General features: G+C 40.4%; 3 protein-coding genes across 3 annotated transcripts in view; 2 read left to right on the top strand and 1 right to left on the bottom strand.

Moving 5' to 3' along the window:
* The window catches only part of nf2a (NF2, moesin-ezrin-radixin like (MERLIN) tumor suppressor a), a 42,370-nt gene extending 37,362 nt beyond the window's left edge, over nt 1-5,008 (bottom strand). Inside the window, exons 1-3 of the mRNA XM_023958214.2 lie at nt 4,323-5,008; nt 3,465-3,590; nt 3,256-3,378 (exon numbers count right to left, since the gene is read on the bottom strand). Of these exons, the coding sequence (XP_023813982.1) occupies nt 3,256-3,378; nt 3,465-3,590; nt 4,323-4,436 (363 nt within the window). The 5' untranslated portion in view covers nt 4,437-5,008. The remainder of the gene's footprint in view (nt 1-3,255; nt 3,379-3,464; nt 3,591-4,322) is intronic.
* A 1,345-nt stretch (nt 5,009-6,353) lies between these two features.
* On the top strand, nt 6,354-15,431 carry fbxo21 (F-box protein 21). The gene is made up of 12 exons (XM_011478796.4): nt 6,354-6,621; nt 7,822-7,957; nt 8,026-8,135; nt 8,213-8,334; nt 9,829-9,975; nt 10,095-10,228; nt 10,308-10,444; nt 11,813-11,992; nt 12,161-12,293; nt 12,379-12,569; nt 12,641-12,798; nt 14,683-15,431. Exons 1-12 carry the CDS (start codon nt 6,398-6,400, stop codon nt 14,940-14,942), a joined length of 1,932 nt encoding a protein of 643 aa, XP_011477098.1. The 5' UTR covers nt 6,354-6,397; the 3' UTR covers nt 14,943-15,431.
* A 1,861-nt stretch (nt 15,432-17,292) lies between these two features.
* On the top strand, nt 17,293-24,151 carry tesca (tescalcin a). The gene is made up of 8 exons (XM_004072063.5): nt 17,293-17,575; nt 18,303-18,372; nt 18,617-18,697; nt 19,641-19,780; nt 22,208-22,269; nt 23,343-23,447; nt 23,521-23,568; nt 23,634-24,151. The coding sequence occupies exons 1-8, from the start codon at nt 17,425-17,427 to the stop codon at nt 23,712-23,714; spliced, it is 738 nt and encodes a 245-aa protein (XP_004072111.2). The 5' UTR covers nt 17,293-17,424; the 3' UTR covers nt 23,715-24,151.
* The last annotated feature ends 5 nt before the right edge of the window (nt 24,152-24,156 follow it).

Below are 24,156 nucleotides of genomic sequence, written 5' to 3'. Positions count from 1 at the left end.
CACTACAAGGAAGCATTGACTGCATGTGTCAAATCCAGCTTGGAAGACACAGATGATGTTGAGAGATCAGGTTCATTTATTTTGAAAAACTCTACAAAAACATCAGTAATCTCGTCAGCCATGTCTGGATTCATGACATCATTCAGACTCTCCCAAAGCGGTGAGCTTCACCATCCACCGCAGGAGCTGCGTCTGAATGACGGCGGCGCTTTCAGCGGTACTTCCTTCCCCCTGTGACCCAGGTTGACGACTTGCTGTCCCGCATTAGTCCGTGGAAAGGAAAATATGTAAGGATTAGTGGAACTTTTGATAATAGTCCCAATGAAAAAAAGAACACTATCTTAAAATTCAGGAGGAGAACGATCAGATTCTCCTCCATGTTGGTTTTGGACTCCACCCACTGATAAAGTCATCAACACGTCACGGGCCAAGGCTGAGTTCCTGATTGATGTATGAGATGTTAATTCTTGCCAAACCTCAGCTATCTGAACTTCTATTGGGAAATATTTGTGGCGCCACCTGACCGTAGGTACGGCTGCGCCTGAGGCTCAAATCGCGCAGCGGGACATCTGATCGCATCTGTACATTGACTTAACATTAAAACTGGACGTCCCTGTCGAACAAATCATGTCTAATGTGAACGCAGCTTTAGTCAACTGCAACCGTGGGTATGAGGGGGCTGACCCGTTGGCACATAGGTGTGCCCTAAAGCACAGACGTTAACACCTAAATGTAATGTTTTAAACGTTACAAAACCCATGTATTTTCCGAGGTAATTAACTCTCTTTGCACAGTTATTCTTAGCTGACTAGGTATAGTCATTTACTGCACAGTTATATTTTATATTTTGTGTGAATGTTTCAGGTATCCTGTATATACCCTACCCTATCTTTTGTTTAACATTTAACCTTATGGCATTCAGAGTGAACAGCAAAGTAAGCATCTCATTGTACTGGGAAACCCGTTTCCTTACTGTACATATGACCATAAACCCCTTTGAATCCTTGAATTCTTGAATCCTAGTGCGTAGCTGCCAGGGCTCGAAAAATACATGGTTTTTTTTTACTAGCGTAGATGACCAGCGGCTATTGATGACATCTTCTAGCGGTCGTAACGTCTGAATTTGAAGACATTATTTTTTCCATATCTTTCCACTTGGAGGGATAAATATAGGGATAGGGAGAAGCTGTTGGGAAAAGGGAAGCTATGTGGATTTGACGGAACAATGTGAGGCCAGTCACCTACTGTACACCAGCCAATGATAAAAGGATTGCTGACAGTCTACTCATTCAAGCGCTAAACATTTAGTCACATGCTGCGGGTTTTTGGGTTGCCAGGGCCCATGGAGGGTCGTACGGACAACTCAAGGGACGTCATGAAAATGGAACGTACCATTGTTGTGCCTGTGGTTTTTGTATCATGAGGAATTCATAAGGATAATGGAAATTACACGCACTTATGGGTCATTGTGTCGTATGCTGTTCTTATGTCACTCTGTAGTTGTTAGTAAGGCGTGAGTACTGGCTCCTTACTGACCGCACGCAAATAATACGCAAGTGCCCGAAGGATGCTCAAACTACACTCTGGCTGTTTCATTTCCTCATTCACTTATCACGCGAACAGCAATAACCGGGTTCCTCGCGCAGTGTGCTATATTTTGGGGGGGTTGAAAAATGAAAAATCCATAAGACATGCCTGCGTCTCACCTACTTCACCGTTACCTATCCTTACGTGTTGCATAAGTGCTTCCAACGACCTGTCGCCCACAGAATGCTTATAGAAAAAAAAAAGTATGAACAGTTTTTGCCCTTATAAGCGCGGTCTACGACCTTGATATATAGTGTGGGTCATCTGCGTGCCCCGTACAGGTGTGAGCAATTTTCGCCACCTTTTAGGGCCGTTGGGACTAAGGCTTTAGCCATGAGTGGTGCAGTGAACAGCACTGAGTCTGTGTGTTTGTGTGTTTATCAGAAATCATGAAGGGTTTCTGATAAGTGGTTTCTAATCCAGCCATCACGCCTTCAGAGTTACATGTGGGGGGGGGGATGATTACAGAAGGTGAAGAAGAAAACAGGCGATGTCAAGAACAACCCATCCATCCCCCACACACACTCATAGCTGTACCCGTTGATTTTTAAGCAAAAATTCCATCGAGGAGCTAAATTTCTCTTCAAACAGACGTTGTTTCTAAATCAAACAGACAACAGTCTTCATTCTGACGTCAATTAGCGAAATAAAGTGGCAGTTTCAAAGTGATAAAACAAAGCCTGCACCATGGTTACTCTCACACTGTCATGGGGGGGGGGGGGGGGGGTCTGTGTCATTAACTGGGCCAATAACAAAGCCTTTAAAGCCTAATTGGTAATTGATAACTGAGGCAGAGGATGATGGGGGAACAGTAATGAATCTCATCTCCCGCCGGAGGAGCAGAGCGGCCAGCCAGCAGGAATCCCCCCCCCCTGAGGGTTTTAAGTGGAAAGGGCAGCAGTAATATATTGTGCTACCATTCTACATGGCTGCACACAATCAAAGCGGGACAATGGAGGAAGTGTATCACCAAAATGTCTCTGTCCATGCATGCCGCTCTGTAAAACTGGATCAAAACAGGGTTGAAACCCAAATGTTCTCTCTGCAGTTTGATGTAGGAGGTCTGCAGCTCAGCTGTTTTTAATAGCAAAATGTTTGAATGTTTTCATTTTAAATCCCACAGTTTTGTCTAGAAAAGTATTATTAAAAATCTGAGGAGAAAAAAAAAAGCATTCTTGTGGGCTGCCCATTAGCCAGGCACTAATCCTCCACTCCTGCTGCGATACATGTTGGAATTCGTGTCTACCACCTCATCCCTGCATATCTGTGAAGGATCATGAGGCATAGATGTTACTCCAAATCCAAAATGGGGGGGTTGTTTGTGATGTTCTTTTCTTTTGTCAACTCTTGAACCATTTCCTTCCTAGTAAATCGCTGCAGCTTTCTCCATGCAGTCTGCTGTGAGTCTGAGCCGGCAGACAAGTCTCACTCTGAGTGTGGAAACATTCAATTCCCTCACAAGTCTTCATTAAATGATGTCCACTTTCAAAATATGTCAGGGAACAATAACAATAAAAAAAAAAAAAAAAATCAAGTACGTTTTACTGCCAATCCTTTTTTAACATGATATTTTAAAGACCCACCGGGAACGCTTTTAAAATAGATCAGAAGATGATCTTTGCAGAGTAAATAAAGAGACACAAAAGCAGATCCACCTCATCTGGTTACCTGTAGAAAGAAGAGATGCTGTGTGATGTCCTGCACCAGCTCCTCTTCTGCGTTTTCGGGGTAAAATTTGGCCAAAAAGTGAAAGACGATGGGTTCCTCCTTTGGCACCTCCTGATCCAAAACCTGCAGAAGTGAAAACATGCCTGCCTGAACTATCGGTTTCTTACATCTGCAATGTTCCCCCGGCTTTAGTTTGACACCAAGCTCACCTTCTTCTCCATCTTCAGCCAAGCCACAGTGTCCTTTACGCTGTAGCTTAGTCCGAAGAACCAGGTCTCCCTCAGGCCGAGGGTCCGGCACACCAGGTCAAACAGGTCTTTCCCCTTCCATTTAATCTGAAATACATTTGCGATGGTCGCTGACATTTTGCTCAAAATGCAGGATATAAATTGAAACAATAAGATTAACAACCAAACAAATAATAACTCCTGTTTAACTGAAAATTCCCCATAACTTGTGGCACAAACTCCAAAACATAATCATTAATTAAGGAAAAAAATGCAGCTGGCACGATAAAGCGTGGAGAAATATGCCACAAAAACTATGGTTGAACACCATTTACTAAATCTGGTAGATGTAATTATAACCCAAGTTTAAAAATGATATGCCAGCAGCTAACATTACGCAGCTGTGTGTAATTACATTTAACCAAAAACTAACCTTTAAAGGTTTCGCTCTTACAAAAACAAAAAAGACTTGATTTCTAAGTAACCTTTGTATTTTTAAGACTCACAATACCACCAACCAAGGCAAATATATTGAAAAAAAGTAACAAATACAAAAATATATTTTAATATTAAATGTCTCCAAAAATGCTGCATTCAAAGACAGAAATCATTTCTGCATAAACCCAAAGGAAGTCCTCCTCCTTAGTCACTGTGCTCTGCCGCCATCTAGTGTCGAAAAGTGTAAACTACAGTTCCCATGAGGAAATTATGAGGGAAAAGTTTCCTCAGCCCAGACAGTTTTGTCCCAAAACCTCAATGGTTTTCTCGATGACTGTAAACGGTGCAGCTCGGTTTGTTTTGTGGGATTCCTGCAGGTAAACTGTAGTTTCCCAAACGTACCTCGCAGCTGAACTCCATGTCCGACTCCATGGTGCAGATCCTGACCCTGAAGGTCCGGGCTTGTTTCCTCAGCAGAGAGTTTAGTCCCATTCTCGCCGCTAACGCGCTGGCCATAATGACGACTGATTAATTTTTTGGACGAACCAATCATTTAATGTCGCTCTGTTTTTCCTCCACACATACAGAGCGCACTACTATCACGGCATTTTGTAAGCTTCTGTCTGTCTGTGGCCCGGCAGAACCGATACTGTTTACGTCACCGTTGGTGGTCACTGATGATGCATGTGGGACTTTTCAACTTTTACGATTACAAATGTAATAACAAAATGTGACTTTTCAGTCCCTTAGAAATGTTTTTATTTTTTTACAGTAACTTCCTCCCCATATGAAGAAAATGACGTTCTGATGGGGCTGCTAACGTTAGCTAAACTCAAAAAAAGTAAGTTAGCTAACAAAACGTAAACATTAAACCAAAACGAGGAGTGAAAGTTTGCAAAGAAAGTTCACATTAATTCTCTGTTAATGTTGGATACATTTATAATTTTACTGTTACGGCAGCAAAAACAATAAATATAATACTTCCCTCTTTAACACAATGAAAGTTTTCAGTTTGGGAGTAAAACTAGAAGAACTAGCTAACAGAAGCTAACAAACTATCTCCCACACAAAATGCTGCGTTCACGTGTAGTTAATAATGTAGTAATAACCATGTACGTAATAGCTCAACCCCATATACTTTTTATGCATTATTTATGATCTTTTTAGTTCCAAATTTTAACACTTTATCATTTAAAACTATTTGTTTACATGTGTAAATGTTGCACAGATAAAAGAGCACTTTTAAAAATGTGTTTTACTAGCGACCCACAAGCACAGTATTATCTAAGAATAATATCAGTATTCAATTTTTGGGTGTGATTATGCATTAAAATTTATTTATATTCCAGTCAGGAAATATACAGTTGTTTATATAGGTTGCAAAATGTTTCTCAGGGTTATACTTAAACTTTTATTAAACTTTAATACCCAGAAATAGTTTGACAGGAGAGAATTTAATTTATGAAATGATTACAAAGAAGCCAAATCAAATGATAGATTTAAAAACTTGTTTAAAATAAGCGGCAAATGTAATATAAAAAGTACACAAATGTTTAGTAAAAGTACACACACATGGTAGATTGCAAAGGTCGTTTAAATTACACTGTTACCAAACAATCTGTATTATTTACTTTGTTATCAGTACACTAAAATCCGTTATTAAATTACATGAAAGTATTACTTATGAGTCTTTTTATGTTAATTAAACCTTTGCAAAATTATAACAGAAAAAGGAATCAGATGATTAATGCATATTTCTGGTCCCTTTTTTAATAATGTATTGTTGTACTTTAGCAACGTGTTTTATTCATTAAACTTCAGGCACTTTCTTCAAGTGACAGAAACAAACCAACAAAACAAAAATCTTTGGCTGTTTTTATTTATTAATACTTTTGGATTTCACACCAATTCAAAGTTAAAATTATCTGCAAACTTGATTTTCTATGTTTTTTTCTAACTTTGAATTTGGTTGTTTTTAAAATAAGTGCAGTAGAGTCGTTATCATTTCTTGGTTGATACCACAGTGTATTTATATAATATTATGGTTAGTAAGAGTACTATTCATAGTAATTTTTTGGTAATTTGGCTGGTTTGCGTGTTCATTAAAATCGATGAGGTTTTAAGCTAATTACTTTTGTTTCCAAATAAGAATGTGTGCAGACATTTTACGCGTATGAATTTTAAACGTATTTGTAAATAAAAGGTAATATTGACTTTAAAATGATAGTTCTTGCAAGAAAGTATTACTTGCTGGTAGACTTAAAACATCCTTTTTTTTAAAGTGCACATAGTAAAATAAAATGCGATTTGGCGACGCTTTCATAAATAACTGAAAGTTCCCATGAATCTTGAAAGCAGCATTCTAATAACCACCAATCGGATTCCAGTACGCAGCACGGGGCCGGCTGTTAGCCCCACCCCCTGCGCCATAAGGAGGCGGTGCAAAGCCGATGAGGTAATCGGGGTAAACAGTAAAAATGGCGACGTCTGTCAGCCGAGAGGAGCAGCTCAACCTAAACGGGATCCTTCCCGAGCCCCAGACGAAAAAACTGACAGACCTTCCGACCGAGCTGCTCGAGTACATCCTGTGCTTTCCCGCCCTCAAGCACGTGGACGTCTGCAACGTTTCCTGTTGCTGCAAGCGGCTCCACGACGTTTGCCACGGAAGTGGGAAGGTCTGGGGCAACCAATACAAACTCAGGTGCTGCGATTTTATTTCCCCCCTGACATTGGCTCTTTACAAAGGAGCCCTAATATAAACCAGGCAGGACGTTCTTGCATTTAGTCATTCCACCTTAAGGGGTTTCGGTTGTTGGACCGCCTCTGCAGCTCGCTGACATTCTGCTGATGCACCAAATTTGTCGCTACGCGCAGAGCGGCGGACGTTTATTCTGCAGACAGACATGAACATCACATGTCAAATTGTCCTCTTCAAAATGCATCTTTTTGAGTATTTAAATGGTATCTCCCTCCCTGTAGCCTCGAGCTTTGGTTTGGTCCATGATCTGCAGAAATGTGCAGCTTCCTTGTTTCCAGCACATCTTTTTGCAAAAAAGGAAGGTTTGGAGATTTAAGAGTAAATTCTCTCCAAATGACCGTTTTTTTGTTTGGTTTTTGCTATTAAATAACAGGAATAAGTAAAACTGGAAGCTTCATATATCACATAAAGTGGCCAAAACTATATTTTTTCATTAGTATTTATCCTCTAACGTTCTGAAAATGTTATACCTGGTCCATTGCCTTATTTTACTAATTGCGTTGAACTGTGTTAATGCATATAGAACGAATGTAACTGTGAAAAAGAGCTTTTTAGATGACACGTAAATCTGGATATAGAAAAAATACAAATGCGTTATTTATACAAGACTGACTTTGTGGCATTTTTCTGATAATGGAGGACATGCATGAAGAAAATGAGGCTTAAAATTCTCAGTATTTTCAAATGGTTGTGAATCAGGCAGCAGATGGAGCAGTTGGAAAAGGTGTGACTCCCTCTTTGCTCCGCTCCATTCTGATGCAGACGACTAGATCCGTGGACGTCTCTGTTTTCCTCGTCTGAGCTGGAATCTGGATCCGAACGGCTGGATAGCTCCGATGTTGATCTCCTGCCGCTCTGCAGAAACTATGTCCTGGGAAAATCACACACGTTCTCCGATTTTCTAGGATTAAAGTTTGGAATTTTCAACAGGAATTTCAGAAAAGTTGTTTAAATAAGCTGTTATTTTAGAAAATATTAGTAAAAAAGAAACTCGTTCTGTGTAGTTGTGCGTGGTGGCAGACGGTGAAGGCCATCAAAGATTGTTTTGTTTTTTATGGTTTTGTGGGCTTAATACTGTTCATTTTCTTGAAACGAGCAAATACTAGATGTGCTTTTTAAACATATCTTTGCCTTTTCCATTAGATGGCCGAGGCTGCAGAAGTTTTACCGTCAGAATGAGAGCTGCGACTGGCTCCGAGAGTACAAAACACGCCACCGAGTCGGTATACAAATCCGAAGAACCGTGGAGTCCATCTCCAAGAGGTTCTTCACAGAAGTTGTAAGTAATGACAGATGTGCAGCATTGTGGGAAAACCGCATGACATTGTGAGCCGTGTGCACACGCAGCCGTGCGTCGGCCAGGTGCTGGGCGACAGCTTCGCGGAGATCGAGTCCCTCGGGATGCCGGGTCACTTCTGCGAAGACGAGCTCCTCTTCTTACTGAACTCCGACAAAAGGTGAGAGCGCGGCGGCTCTCGCGGTGCACGTCTTCTTGCTCTGCTCTCTCCTAATGTGTGTTTTGTCTATTTGCCAGGAAAAACCTGACATTGAAATACTATGCAAAGAAAATTCTTTACTTCCTGCGGCAGCAGAACATCCTGAGGAGTCTGAAGAGCTTCCTGGAGCAGCCTGCAGAGCAGCAGTCAGCCCTAGAAGGTACAAGCCACGCTGTTCCCCTTTGAGTCGCTGGTCATTTTATTTACGTGTAATTATATTTGTGTAAAAAGGCAGTTTGTATTGCTAAAGGGGCAGAAAAATCATCTGGTTCCGTAAAAGAATTTTTTTTATGTTGATTTAAAGGTTGTTTTTATTTGTATAGAGGAACAGGACACCATTAAGAAGATATTCTTGTGTTCAGTTCCTCCTGCAGCTTTCAAGAAAAATAAATTTAAGCCGCATCGGACGGCCTGCAGGCCGACGCCCTCACTGGCTGCTACACCCCCCCCCCCCCCCCCCCCCACCCACCCACCCACCCCTTCAGCCTCTGCTGACTGGTCCAAATCCAAAAGTCAACTTTTGTATTTCCTTGGCAACGGGGTTCTATTTTTTTTAACCACTCCCACAATCCTAAAATGTATCCAGGACATTACGTGTCATTTCGTTTCATTTTCACAAGTTTCTGTTGAAAAAGGTGTGAGCAACACTTTTGTGATCTCGCCACGTTAAAAATCTACCAACCTTAAAACTAGCATGTTTTTCCAAGTCGCTTCGCAGTGATGGCTGAGGAGTTGGGAGGTGATGGATAGAAATCTCTAGGAGGATTTGGATGTTGTTGCTGGTACTAAAGTTTTTTTTTAATTTTCTTTTATTGGCTATGTCCAAATTCCCACCCAACCTCTAACTACTAAAAAAAATGGATTTTAAGAGCAATTTGAACACCATGCTCACTTTTTTTTATGATGTCATCGATTTCACAACGTTAAAATCTAAATAATAGGAAAGTTTTGCCACGATTATTTATGAGTCCACTGTCTTCTGAAGATAAAAACATTGATGGTTTTAAAAAAAAAACCATTTAAATACATTGTTTGGGTAAAAATGGTTCAGAAGCAATGCATTGTGGTCTATATTTGCCGATCTAGTGAGCATTGGTGCACGCTGGTTTTTTCCGCACAGATTTCTGGAATATTTCTGGGTCACTCGATTTGGGAATTGTAGATCGGATAACACAACAAAATGGTGAACGCGCTATATAGTGCACTATGTAGTGCACTATGTAGTGAGTAGGGAAGGAATTTTAATACAACCATTAAGAAAATTCAATATGGCGGCCTCTCCTCAAGGTGAAAGGTCATCATAACTTTGGATGTGGTTGTATTAATCTTCTGGCTTGGATGTAAAATTTTGTGAAGTTTTCTTTTTGCTCTATTTTCTCCTTTGAAACTGTAGGTCCAGTGGCCATCCCATAATAATTAAAAAACCTCCTATGGATATCCCCGGGTTACGTGTTCAGGTTTAGTTAGTTGTTTGCTTGTTTTTGCATCATTTTTTGATGCTTTTGCCTGCTGGGATGTCAACTTTTTTTTTTTTCCAGACCATGATCATGCTGACTGGATTAATGTGAAATTCCAAGGATTTCTGAAGATGAAAGCGCCAACTAGAAGTTGAGATTTTGTCTCTGAAGCTCTTTTTTTGGTTGTTGTTGTGAAGGAGCTGTCCTGGTGGATCAGTACTGCAACCCGCTGGCCGACGTCACGCTGGACGGCGTCTCCCTGCAGCTGGACGAAATCGGAGAGAAAGTCAAAAAGGTGCTGAGGCTCAAGAGTCCCGCCCACCCCAGCCTACGCGCGCTCCAAGGTGGACGTTTTTCCTCTAAACACCAAATAAATCATTGGGTGATCGGTTTTATTAAATGTCAATAGTTTTAAGACAATGTCCCTCAAGTTTCTGAGAAGTGTGTCCTGTGTGGAGTACAGGTGAGGGCGTCCTGGAGGACTTGGAGCTGCAGAGGCAGGTGCTGTGCGCCCTCAACGCTGTTCTATACGAGCAGCTGCAATACAAAGGCAATGAGGGTGACTACTACAACCCGCTCAACTCCTACATCCACCAGGTACAGCCTTTCAGCTCCCGCTTTTCTCTCCTGTTTTCCGCTGAAAACTGTGCAAACGGAGGATCTGCCGTCCACCCAGGTGCTACTTCGCCGTACAGGCATTCCCATAAGCCTCTCTGTTCTCTACATGACGCTGGCTCGGAGGCTGGGGGTCCAGCTGGAGCCCGTCAACTTCCCCAATCACTTCCTGCTGCGCTGGAGCCAGAGGCCGAGAGGGTACGACGCCAAAACCGTTCTAGCACCGTGTTTCTGTTGACTGTTTCTGTCCCCTTCAACTTGTTTTAGCCCAACTAAGTTCACAGATTCAATAGCCGTGCAGAATTCTGAGAATTAATAATCAAGGAAATCAGTCCAAGTTTGCGCGCCCCTTCGGCCCTCAACAACATCCACTTTCATTATTTTGGCCTGAAATCCCTTTAGTTCTTCCTAAAAATCACGACTTATTAAAGACAATGTTTTTTTTTTTTTTATCTATCACCATTTGTCACATTCTTGTTCTGTTTGAATTCTCCTAAAGTTTAGTCTTCAAAGTCTCGCTCCGACCATCTTTTGATCTATTTTCAAAGCGTTTTCATTGCGATTATGCAGTTTTTAGCCAAAATTCCAGAAACCTGTGACATTTTCTAGAGCATAGTTTCTGCAGAGCGGCAGGAGTTCATAAAAAATAAAAAAAATCACCTCTGAGTTGTGGGTGAGTCCGATGGCGTGGAGCGACCCCGCCCTTTCGTATCACCCATGACCGGGAGCTTTTTGTTTACACTGCCTTACCACTAGCCTACAGCCCCTCACACCCCCAACCTAGCATGATTGGAGCTATGATCCAGCCGTACAGTTTAGATCCAGATTCCTGCTCGGACGAGGAAAACAAAGACGTTCATGGATCTATTTGTCTGTAAGAAAACACTAATCTAACAAAAATGGTATTTTCGTGATTGTGCCAGAGCCGGGTCTCGAACCAGCGAGCTTCTGCACCAAGGATTCCCCATGTGTTTCAAAGGAGGCAAAAATCCTGGAATATCTTGAAAAATTCAAGGATTTGAAGGACCAAAAGTCACAGCTGGAAAAAGCTGTAAGCTTGTAAAAGTCAAACGTTTTAATAGTTCAATGTTTAATATAGCTGAAAAATTGTAGAATGAGTGAAGTGCCAAACATAAAGAAATAAAAAGAATCTGGAAAACAATGGGTTGAATGTTTTATAGCAGTCAACCCATTAGTTTCTTTTTTGAATGTGTTACAAAACTATCGGATATGAATCAGATAGGAACCAAAACAACACAATCAGGACATCTTAAGAGAGAACCTTAGCCCCTCGCATGCCACCTAAGCAGCTCATGGGCTCTAATTTCCATCCCCTTGTCTACTGTGACATTGATCATCTATTGATTACTCTCTATTGGAACTCCCGATGACAAAAGCCGCGTTCTGAAGTGGCGTAAATTGTCCCGTAGGGTTTTGTGTGTGACCTGTGAAGGTCGTTTTTTTCACCTCCTCTGGTGTCCAAACGTTTGTTTGAACTCAATTCTATTTTCTTTCATTCACAAATGAAACAAGCACACGTGTGTTTGTGTGAAACCTCCCCTGCAGGAGCCAGGACATCACCGACTTTGTCTACATCGACGCCTTTGGCAAAGGCAAGCAGCTCACAGCCAAAGAGTGCGAATACCTGATCGGCCACCAGGTGACGGCAGATTACTACAGCTCCATCAGCACCACCGAGGTGCTGCTCCGGATGGTGGGGAACCTGCTGAATATCGGCAAGAGGGGGTAAGAGACCTGTGTGGAGATGGATGTGGGGCTGAGATCAACTAACCTATCTCATCTTACTATTTCAGAGCACTGTGGAGTAAAAAATTTGGAAAATAGTGGGTTTTATTGCTAGGAAAAGTACATTTTTGGTTCAAACTGCCTGATGTGATTCGTGCTTTCTCTCAGGGAGGGCAACGAGAAATCCTACCAGCTGCTGAGGGATTCGCTGGACCTCTACCTCACCATCAACCCTGACAATGTGCAGTATTTGCTGCTGCAGGCGCGCCTCTACTTCCACCTGGGAATCTGGCCGGAGAAGGTCTGGATTGTGTTCGTAGGCACTTCTCCCTCCATGATTTCAGCTTGTTAGGCGGTGGCTCAGGTGTTTCTTTTTTGTTTCCTAGGTTCTGGACATCCTGCAGCACATTCAGGCGCTGGATCCCTCGCAGCACGGGGCAGTGGGTTACCTGGTGCAGCACACGCTGGAGCACATCCAGCACAAGAAGCACCCGGTGACCCCCGAGGTGAAGAGGCGCAGCGCTCCGGAGCACCTGGAGGTCCAGTTCTCAGTCGGCCTCATCATGAAACACAAGAGGTACAAGAGAAAAAAACAGAGAGTCTTCAATCCTGCCTGTGAAGTTCTAAATGTTCCACAATCTGCTCCAGGTCGGGTTACAACTGTGTGATTTACGGCTGGGACCCGAAATGCACCATGAGCCAGGAGTGGATCACCACAATGAGGGTCCACCAGCTGTCCAGCGGAGCCAACCAACCGTTCTACAACGTGCTTGTGCAGGACGGCACGTGCCGCTACGCAGCACAAGGTACGACCGTCCGCCGCCGTCAATTTCCGCAGCTGCATGCTGAGAAATTAGGAGGCGGCGATTCGGAGGAAAGTACAGCTTCAGCCTCAAATGCAGATGAGATAAAATAAAAAATATCACTGAAATAAAAACGCTGGAGTCAGAAAACGGTATCTTTTCTGATGTTGTGATCTCATCTGCTTTTGGCTTCAGCTCTAGAGGAACTCACGTTTATCCATGTTTCTTTAGGATACATACTTTATTTGGTACAGGAAAATAGAAAACAACCTATTGGTCAGTGCATTATTCATACATTAAAATAGTTTACTGAGATCAAACAATAAATAATAAATAAAAGTGCATCCTTCCGTCATTGAAATCAAGAAATAATCCACAGAATTTGCAGCTAAATACAAAGTCAATCATTTAAAATAAGGTTACACAATCCTTAAAAGACAAAACAAATCGATCAAATTTTCAGAAAAATCGTCAAAAATAAATTGTTGCCTTTTCTTGGAAACTGAATTTTTTTTATTAACCCCACCCACATTCCTAATATGTTCATATTCTGTTATTTTTTTATTCTGCTTGAGCCAACAAGTCACGGATTACATTTTCACAATACTATGGTAAAAAAATAAATGCACGAGCAACAGGGGGACGCCGATTTTTGCGAGCTCAAGATGTACAAACCTTTAAAACCAACATTTTTTTTGCCAGGTAGCTTCCCAATGATGCTCGAGGAGTTATTAAGCGGTAGATTAAAATCCCTGGGAGAAGTTTAAACCTCAAGTTAGTGGCCTCCTTCGTAGGTCAAAGGTTAACCAATATTCGGTTGTGGTTGTAGACTTAAGCGGGCTGCTTGTGTGAGAAATCTTGTGAAAATCGCCTAATTTTGCCACAAGACGGCAAAAAACAAAAGTCTTCATTGGCGGACACTTTATTTTATTCCCTAAAAACGTAAAATCTTCTTATTAAGGCTATTTTTGCACATGTTGCACGGAGGAAAATTGGTCATACGTGTGAAAAGATTAGAAAACTCTGTGAGAAGCCTGTATATTTCCCCACATATTTGGATCTGTATACATTTAGATTTGATCTAAGTGATAGAACTTGACTTTTACCATCCTGATCGGCTGCTGGGTGTGAATTAAAAAGTGATAATGCACGCCTAAAAAAAGAAATTCCGGTCACATTGCGTAAATGTTCTGTACCACTGCGCTGGCTTCTTTTAAACAAACTTAGGCTTCATCATGTGGACAAAAACAAGCGGTAAGAGGTGAACTTCCTCTCCGAACTGATGCTTTATTTAACCCATCGTGACCATCAGCATAAATATCGCTTTCCTTTGCCGCTCCAGTCGAGGTTAAGCGGCGTGTTGTCATGTGACAAATATTCCGCTTTTTGTGAAAAAAGCGATCCAAATCAAAAAAATAACTAGAATAAAGTACTAAAAACTGGTTGAATATTTATTTATTTCGTAAGTGACCATGATATAAGCGGCTTACTGGCCTTCGAAGTGTGCATTATCAGCATCGACGCACTTCGCGGAAGCAACCATCCTTCGCCTCACGTGGGATAGTTCAGGCTTCCGCGGTTTATTTCTGAGAATGCACACTTCGTCGGCCATTAACCTTTACATAAAAAATGTTTTAAGCCTATTAAAAACTTTCAGTGATAACTCCAAAAGAATATAATATCTGCTTGTGTTTAAATTCACATTTAAGGGACTGGTAGATGCAACACAAAAAAAGGTGAGTCAGTGATGAGCAAAACTAGCTAATAGAAGGCATTCACATCTGAATTTGTTTGTTCAGACTAATTGAGTTTCTGCATTTTTAGGACCATTTTCTTTTATAGGCTGAGGTTGAATTTGTTTTTCCACTTTTCCTCGTTGCTCCTCAGAGAACCTGGAGCCACATTCATCTCCGCTGGAGATAGGCCACCCGGAGGTGGGCCGCTACTTCTCCCTGTTTGCTGAAAGCCACTACGTTGCCAACGAGGAGCTGCAGACGCGATACCCAGAGGACATGGCGGAGACCCTGGGCACCGTGGAGGAGCTCTACCACAGACTCACTCCGGGCTCTGAGAGCCAAGCGGCTGCGGCGGCGGCGGCGGCGGCTGCTGCTGCTGCTGCTGCCGCCACAGACCGAAACAGTCACTGAGCCACGACCACGCGGCCAACTTCTCGCCAGTCATTACCAGGTCAAGTGTTGGAGAAAGATTGATTTTTTTTTTTTTTTGTTTTGCTGTGTAACATCAAAATACCACGCTGTAGTTGCTGTTAGGACAAATCTTACCGTGCATGATGCTCATTAGCCTTTTAGGAATCCAGTCGGTGACTTTGAAAACAGAAAAAAAAAGGTAGGAAAAATACCAAAACCAGAAAACACAACTTCCAGAAACCTGCTTGTGGAAATTTATCAAGACGAGCATCCAGGTGCTGAAGATCCAAGAAAACGCACTTTTTAGTTTCCATCTTTGAACAGTTTCCTATCTTCAACATTCCTACAGTATGTTCCCTTTTTATTTCTGTACATTTGCATTACAAGTGAAACATGTACGATGCCACCAGGACCCATGTGTCTTTTAACAACCAACAGGAAACTTGAAACTGAAAAACTACAAAAAATAAAGTGTTTCAAGGTTTAAAATCTTCTGTCTTCATTCATTCACTCAAACAAAGGTGGTTTTTTTTTTTGTTTGTTTAAGATTAGAATTTAAAATTCACAGCAACCGTTTACAAAATGTCATCCATTGTCACAAACATGTAGCTGAAGTTTTTACTGTTTTTTCTAGAAACTTCAAAATCTCAAACAGCTAAATGTTGCAGAGCCTTTTGAGTAAAATCTTAAAGAATTCACAAATGGATTTCTGTTTATCATCATCTTTTCAGCTTTTTCATTCATTCTAGTTACTATAGTTTTCAAATATTCACTCGATAATTTTCTTTATGGCCTTTCTTTGATCGTTTGGAAGGTTTAAACATTTTGAAGCTTTTAGATTTGTGTCCCAATCATTACACTAAAAACAACAAAGCTGATTAAATGTTGATCTGATGAATTCAATATTTTTTTTCCAACAATTCTGGACTTTATTTGATCAGTTTGACCTTTAACCTCTCACATTGTGCAGTTGACATCCAGCTTTTGTCTTGGAATTGTTTTCTTCGCCTTTTCGGAGGGAAATGCTTTAACAGCTTTTCAGCTTTCTAAATGTTTCTTAATGTTTCACCGTGAGAGTGTCTGGACCAGAACCAGAGTTCTACACCTAAAGATGTAGCTGCAAGGATGAAAGGAACGCCAAAGATGACAAACGTACCATTTGGGAGTTTGTCCCCTCTGGATGGTGCGTCCTTTTACCTCCTGCTCCCCACCTGTTCCACTTCATAAGGCTTCTTCTTGAAGCATCTCGCTGACGAATCTTTCTCAAACTCTGGATTTTGTCTCCGTGTCTCATCTTTCCACAGCCTCAGTTTCCTGGAGGGGCCCACCGTCCACTGGGAGGAGCTTCCTAGTCTTGATTTTATTGAATGTTCATAATTTCATCCAAAATCGACTTTTCCTTTTTGAAAGGATTTAGCTGAGCCTGATATCCCGAAAGCTTCTACTAGATAACCATCATCAGCCATGAAAGTTCCCCAAAGAAAGAGTAGTTCTAATAAACGTTTCATCGATTTCATTGAGAAATAATTATCAGCAATTTTTTATATTTCTGAAACATTTAAATTAATATACAAATGGATTTTGAAGCAGTTATAAAATAAGTATGGATTAAACTGTTCAACTTTACTGGAGCTTAATCATTTTATTTTTAATTCAACAAATACGGAGGAGAAACATCTTCAATTTAAAAATTAGGTAAAGTCTTTTACTATTCAAGCAGGTAAGACATTTCTTAAGAGTTATATTTTTAAAGATGTAGGAGTGGTTCTCTGTACTTCATAAGTCATAAACGGTAAAAGGTTTTTGTTTGGCAACAATATATGGTTTAAAAAAAGGAACATTGATGGATCAAACGTGTCACACAGCCGCTGCGTACATTTCGTGCATGTTTCACAGACAAAAATTGGTCATTCGTGAATATACGAGGAAAGAAGTGAGAAAACTTTACGCTAAATACGAATGAAGCACGTTAAACCCACGGGAAAAATATGAATAAACCTCATAAACCAACGTAGAATCCAAATCTGAAGCATAAATTGTGCGTAAATTATGTAGTTTAACATACTGTATGTGCGCCGTATATTTATACATATGTGGTACATGGACGGTCTTGAAAAGCCACAAATTTGCGTATGCATTTTGCAAAAATTGCATAGGCTTTACGTAATAATTGTGTATAAACTATGCAAATCAAAAAAAAAAAACTAATTCTGAACGGACCACAAATTTTAAACAGCTCAAAACTGAATTTACGTGAAGACCCGAAACCCTTGACAGACATCTGCACACTTTGGAGAATGATAAAGAAACACTTCGGTATATCACGTATGCATCATGAAGAACCAACATTTCATGCGTGGAAAATGCGCAAAATGTACGCAGTGGCTGCGCGACACGGCAGTAAGAACACTCCTGTTGGTTATTTAAGGAAACAACAGGTTGGAATGGCTTTTCCTTTGAGGAACCGGTTTGAACCCCGGTCATGCCTCTCCCCCAGCCGTGCCCCGCCCCGCCGTGTTGTAGCAGACGCTGCGGGGCTGGAGGCGCAAACAGCCGCCAAGTAAGAAGAATGATGGGAGCCGCCACGACGCGCATTGGACAGCAGGACCCCGAGCTGGTGGATAGGACAGGCTGTGAGTGGAAAGAACCTCCAACTCTTTAGCGTTTTATGTCGAAAATATGTTTGAAGTTTGCCTGCTGGAATCTGAGCTGTCCAGAAGGACAAGTCCTGCAGAGGAATGCTGATGGCTTCAGGGGGATTGATCCTCCTGAGACGCGCGTCAACGCGCACTTTGCTCCAAAGTCAGAGCACAGCCTTATCAGCATGACTTTGGACTTCTGTTTTTTTATTACGTTCGTCATTAAGATATCAGCTAAATATAGATTTCTATGCACTCACCTGGCAGGTGTACTTCCGATTATTGGTGTTTATTAATTTTGCTCAGCGAGCAGGTTACCCTTGGAGTTTGTGTAAAAAACGGCATTTTTTTCCCCTTCAGCCTTCAGACTTTGCTTTTTTTTAGTCAATTATGAAAAAGAACATTATGCTGGGCACACTTATAAAACGTTTATTTATTTACTATCCTTTAAAACTCATTGCGATCAACAGCTTTATTGCAAAGGTGACCTCGCCAAGAGGTCAAGCAGCACGCGCCACAAAACAGCATTTAACATAAAACAATAAGATTGGAATTTTTATATTTTAAAATTTGAACGCTTACTGTTCCGAAATGTATAGATGTAAAGCTGTCGTGAGAATGTTAAAGTGCCAGAGATGCAGTACGATTAAAACAGATGAAGTTTTTTTTCTCTGCTACACTAATTCTTGACATTTTGGGCCATTTCAATGTTTTTCTGCAGTTTCACCAGAACAGATCAACAATCTCCACAAACGATTTCTGCAGCTGAGTGGAAATAAGGACACAATCAGGTAACCTTCTTTTTTTATACAAATAATGTAAGGACAAACGGAAGCTTAAGTGCAGATAAAATAGGATGCTGGCATGCACAACCATAATAATAAAAATTATTAATATTAAAAAAGGAACAACATTTTTTTATTTCTCCTGACAGATTAGCCTCACATGCAGTTTTATTTACCTTCTCACATAAGGTCTGATCACTTTTACATTCACAATAACATGTTCTCTTTTGTTTGTTTTTGTTATCTGCAGCAGAGAGAATTTGAATGACATCCCAGCTCTGACTTACAACCCAATAAAAAGTCAAATTATTGAGGCCTTCTTTGACAAAAGGTCGGTATGAACAAACCCTCTCCGTCTGATTCACTGTCAGTTCAAAAGCTTTTTGCACAAAACTTTATTCTATTTTGTTAAACTACATCTTTATAGAATGGAGCCCCTAAAGGGGCATGGTAGAAAAAAAATTAAAGTTATAAAAATTATAACTTATAACTTTAATGTTATTTTTATACCTTTAATGTTATTTTTTATTATTTTTATTTCTTTTCTTCAATATCCCTTTAGGGGCTCCGTATTACATAAGTTAAATTATTTTAATAAAAAAAAAAAGGCTTAAAAAATTCCTTGAGAAACAAAACAAAACAAAAACACCTCACTGAGTCGGACCTCACTGAGATTTTCTGCAGAATTAAAGCTACTTTTCGACTAAAACAGACTTTATTTTTCATTTTCACTGTATGGAAAACTGATGAACTCAATGTCTTGATTTGGACAATTAATGAAATTAAAGACTTTTAAAAACACCAAATATTGGATTAACTTTAACTGTCTTTGTGTCAAACTGGATTTTATTTGAATGGCAAAAACATTGAACTCCAAAGAAAAACAACAAACTAAATAGATGTCGGTGTTTTTGTGTCAGTAGGTCACATATTTATCAAAAAGTGTAAAAAAAACAGGAATTTGTTTCATTGTTCATATGTATGAAAAGGATCCTTTGACATTCAAATCAGAGATGTTTTTCGTAAAAAAAAATAGTTTGAAGAAAAAAAAAGCAGCATATAAAGGGGGGGGGCACATGTAGCGGAATGGGGTGGGCAAAACAAAACAAAAGACTTCACCTAAAGATGCCATGCAATACATCTTTGGTCTATTACTTAATTGCCCGATCTTCAGGAAGTTTGCTTTTTGTAGAGATTGAAATATAAAATGTTTTTCTTTTTATTTGATGTGTGGTTGAGTCGTTAAATTCCTGTTTTGTCCATCTGTGATCCAGGAACCAGCATGACAGTGAAGTGGGTTCCCTGGAGGAGATAACCTTCGAGCAGTTCCTCATGGTGATGTCCCACTTCCGCCCCCCAACCCTGGAAATGACCGCAGAGGAAAAGCAGGCAATGAGAAAAGAGAAACTGCGCTGTGAGTGTGTTTTTCCTACGTTTTCCTGCTGCAGACGACGCATGAACTCCTGCAGCCTGTCAGCTGTGGCATGGCTGGGGAGGGAATGCGACCGGGATACTGTTACAAACAGAAAGGCACGGTGTGTTGCCTCATACCTGCGAGCCACTTTCGGCTTCTTTGTGTTTATTTTTGCTTTCTGTTATCACTTATCGGCCTCATTTCAGTCCAAGAATTTGGTCTATTCTACCTAGAAGTACTTCTAGACGACTTTTCTGCTTTTGCAAACACTTCGCATAAAAGAAAAATCTTAATTTAGCTACGCATGGAGACAATCAGATGCAGTTTTTAGGTGTTGAAATCTCAAGTTGATGACACCTATTCTTGTGCTTATTTCAGTACAAGAAAAACTGGTCTTTCCGTCTTTCTCAGCACTGGTTTGGTCACTTTGTTTTTTTTAAAAACTACTGTCTGAAGCTGAACATCCTCCTGAAAACGGCCCTCTAATAAATATCTCAGTATCTTCAGCGATGCTCAGTGCAGAAATCTGCTCCACCGGGGTTTCTCACTCATGAACCTCAAAGTCTAGTGCCATAAACAGACATGCATGTCATTGTTGAGAAAAAGTAAATTTAGAAATGGCTCTGGAGATGTGTATCTTTGCAGTTTCCGAGCACACATAGTGGATTCCACATAAGTTATTGTCCTTTAAAAAAACACAAAAGTGTATTCTTTCAGTGCTTTATCATTTAAACTAAAAACAAACAAACAAATAGCTGACAATAGAGAAATATTTTCTCAAGACTCAAGAACTTCCTTAGAAGCAATTATACTTCATGGAACTAAATCTCCGTGAAAAAAATAGTTGATCTCCAATTCAAAAGTCTGATTTTTCGGATCTTGCTAACAGATTTCAGCTGGAATTTTCCAACCCAAAAGGAAAGATACAAAAAAAAAATTTTTTTGTGGAATCAGCAAGGACCCAGTTTTTAACTTTACTATAATTCTTCCATCAGTCTTACGTGTTGAGTCCACTGAATGTGTGATAAACTCTGCCTTTTATAGTTGTACTGAGAATTGTTATTGCCTAAGACAAAAAATATTGCTAAATGATCTAAGCTCCAAATTTAGGCTGCAGCTGCTGCCAGAGCTCTTTATTAAATGTTATAAAAGTGGTTTGGTCTTCAAAACTTGACCTCACCAAGATGGCGGTGCTCTCCTCCCATGAGGAACCACGTGATGTCTCCTCTAGTGATATAACTCATTGGAAGGACCCTGAAGGACCCCGAGAACATCCGGCAACCCGAGAACATCCGGTACCTACACCGCCTCACTTGTTCTTCAAGATGGAGCTGTTTTCTAGACAGGCGCTAAAACGGACAGACCGAAGCAATGCATGCATTCCTGCAGCGCAGTGCAGAGACGCAGGAATGTGAGCATTGCTGCATCAGGGCAGGGCAGGAAAGAATGTTTTCAACAGTAAACAATAAAAAAACCTATATCTGCTTATTTGGTAAAGAAATTGGTGAGAAAGGATTGAATGAAGCTCAGTAAAATAGTTTTAGTGTTTTTCTTTTTTTTCTCAGAATGCCCTTGGTTGAACTTTCAAACCCTTCTCTCGGCGAGAACGTCTCCTTAAGATGGAAACCCGAGTCAATAATTGACAGGCCTTCTGCAAATAGTCGGACACGGTTAGATCTCCAGCCTGCAGACTCAGTTTTTACTTTAAACCAAATTATTTGTATGGGTGCTCCCACTGAGGCTTAATCAATAAACATTATTTTAAAAAAAAAGTTCAAAACTAAAAATATCAACTACAGAAATTGTTTTTTCTTTATGTTATAGTTCTATTTTATGTTTAAACTGAATTAAAACTATTTGTATTCACTATTTGTTGTAAACGTTTTGTTTGTGTTTATTGTTTTTTAGACGGGGAAAAAGAAAAGTGTACCGATTAAGAAGAACGGGCAGAAACGATAGTTTCTTCTTTCTTTGCCCCCCATTCATTTTACACTGAAAAAGGTTATGGAACCACAAATTATTCATCATTTAAAAAATAATTTTAACCCTGTTTAATAATATAATGGCTAATTTAAAATATGTGTGCAGGTTTTTTACAAATCCATAATCTTTTTATATATTTACTAGAGATTTATTGGATGATTGCACAAGGTCATTTTTATTTTTTGTAATCATGAATAATTTGGGGCTCTATAAAAGGTTAGCAGGTGTTGTGTTGCTTTGTTTTTTGTAACTTAACAAAGGCTGACGATGACGTGCCTTAGGATCAACATTTTCCCCCACAGATAGTCAGGGATCTGGTGATGTTCAGACCTTCTGCTGCAACTTCAGCAACGTTCTTAGACAGAATTTTCTCTGTTCTGATCTGGTTTGTTGATGGAAGTTTCCCCACAAATCAAACCTGAACTTTGTTGTTTTTTGTTGCAGTTTTGTTCAACATGCACGACACAGACGGAGATGGAAAGATAACTTTGGAGGAGTACAGGAAGGTGAGTCTGTTATTACAGATTCATCTTAGGTTTCATTGTGTTGAATCCATCATGAAGAAGAAGAAGAAAAAGCTGTTTTTACTGTTCAAACCCAACAAAACTTCATTTTTAAAAGAAAGAGTTTGAGAAAGGACTCAACAGAGACTCAAAAAGTGTATTTTATTCATGTACTTTGTTTTTAGTGGATGAGATTGCAAAAGTAAAATAAAAACAGAATGTCCACATTAAGTCATAAAGAAAACAGTTCAAATCATATTAAAATGGGTTTATTTGTATTATTTGTTTCTTTCGGTCTCTTGTAACTGCTAGAACATTTTTTTAATAAGCAAAACATTTCCCATAATAATTATTATCAATGGAACGTGTGCCCAACATAATTTAAATCCAGCAGAGAATCACAACACACTAGACTGGTCACCATCCAACAGTTTTCTAAATGAATGGCTAGACCAAAGGGTCTGTTATCCATATTATAATCAGATAAGAAATATTTTTATTAATATTTTTCTTTGTAAGTTTGTCCTCTTGGTCGTCAGTAACAGCTATCTTAACGACCATTTTGTACTAGAAAAGCTAATAGTAATACAAATTCGTAACCCTAATATCTGCAAAAGGTGGTAACAGAGTTTTGTAATCGTAAAATACATAATAAAAATCGCACAATAAGCTGAGGTGATCAACCCGTTGACCCTTTATTACATATTATTGATGAACAAGTAGCAGGAAAACCGATAAGTGAAGGTTTACTAGTCATGTCCTGGTTCTGGAATGGTCCCCAAGGCCAGGACAGTTAGTGAACCGTGCGAACAAATACTTTAACCCTTCAAAGCTGGGAGCACAGATCTGGTTTCACAAGAGTCTTCCTTCTCATTGGATGAACTAACACAGTAGCGAGCGACGTGTAGCATCCGCTCAACCAGTGAGGGCGTGTCAAAAGTTAGATTCAATGTCAGATACTTTTTCTTTTGTGATGTCGATGTTCTAAAGTCCTTATTGCGTCTTCCTCTGGCGCTGAGCGGCGCCTCCCGGACAGTGTCAGCCTTTCAGGTCTCGGTCTTCTGCTCTCATGGCAGGTGGTGGAGGAGCTTCTGTCCAGCGGCAGCATCGAGCAGGAATCCGCCAAAGAGATAACGGACGCCGCCATGCTGGAGGTGGCCAGCACCAACGTGCCCCACATGGTAACAGAGCTCACCCGAACGGGATGACCTTAACTGAGCATCACCGGAATCTAACCCCTCTCCGTCCCTCCAGGGTCCGGAGGACTTCTATGAAGGAATCACGTTTGAGCATTTCGAGCAGGTTTGCCTTAAACGCTTATTTTCAAAATGCGCTTTGGTCGCTTCATGAGGATTTTCTGTCCACAGATTTTAAAGGGCCTGGAGATGGAGTCCAGGATGCACATTCGCTTTCTGGACACTGCCACGGTGCATTGTGGGAAATCTTGAGAGAACTATTTTTGTAAACTCCTGGAAATCTTCTCATTTTTAACCCTTATCCTATGGGGTCCAGATGACCCCACCCTCACATTGACGTGCTCTTCCTACCATGACAAAGGTGGATAAAGGTGGAAAGATTTCATGTAATCCATGGACACCAGTGAAGATCACAAATCATTGAAGAAAAAAGGTTCAGAGCACTGTCTAGTGGGTCTAGATGACCCAACTCCCAATGTTAAGGGTTACAGCAAGAAAATGTTCATAAAGTGAACCTTCAGAGTTTGACTTCATGAATTAAATTCCTTTCTACGTCCTTCCTTCCAACTTTTTAAACTCAGAATTCACCAGCGTGTTGTATGAGAGTTTGATAATTTCTTTCATCGTTTCAATTCTTCAGTGTCGACTTTCAAAACTCACATGTTAAAATAAAGAGCAGTTTTGAAGAAGCGGG

This window comes from Oryzias latipes, chromosome 9 (assembly GCF_053564925.1).
Source record: "Oryzias latipes strain Hd-rR chromosome 9, Olatipes_Hd-rR_3.1".
Classification (NCBI taxonomy): Eukaryota; Metazoa; Chordata; class Actinopteri; order Beloniformes; family Adrianichthyidae; genus Oryzias; species Oryzias latipes.
Note: the sequence above shows the minus strand (reverse complement) of the source record. Positions and strands in the feature narration are given on the sequence as shown.

Bases quoted from the DNA above. Each gene is read 5' to 3' on its own strand.
- fbxo21 (XM_011478796.4), top strand. From the start codon at position 6,398: ATGGCGACGTCTGTCAGCCGAGAGGAGCAGCTCAACCTAAACGGGATC. The intron at 9,976-10,094 runs GTGGACGTTTTT...TGTGGAGTACAG, and splicing joins CAGCCTACGCGCGCTCCAAG to GTGAGGGCGTCCTGGAGGAC. The intron at 11,993-12,160 runs GTAAGAGACCTG...GCTTTCTCTCAG, and splicing joins CTGAATATCGGCAAGAGGGG to GGAGGGCAACGAGAAATCCT.
- tesca (XM_004072063.5), top strand. From the start codon at position 17,425: ATGCCTCTCCCCCAGCCGTGCCCCGCCCCGCCGTGTTGTAGCAGACGC. The intron at 18,698-19,640 runs GTCGGTATGAAC...TCTGTGATCCAG, and splicing joins GAGGCCTTCTTTGACAAAAG to GAACCAGCATGACAGTGAAG. The intron at 23,448-23,520 runs GTAACAGAGCTC...CCGTCCCTCCAG, and splicing joins GCACCAACGTGCCCCACATG to GGTCCGGAGGACTTCTATGA.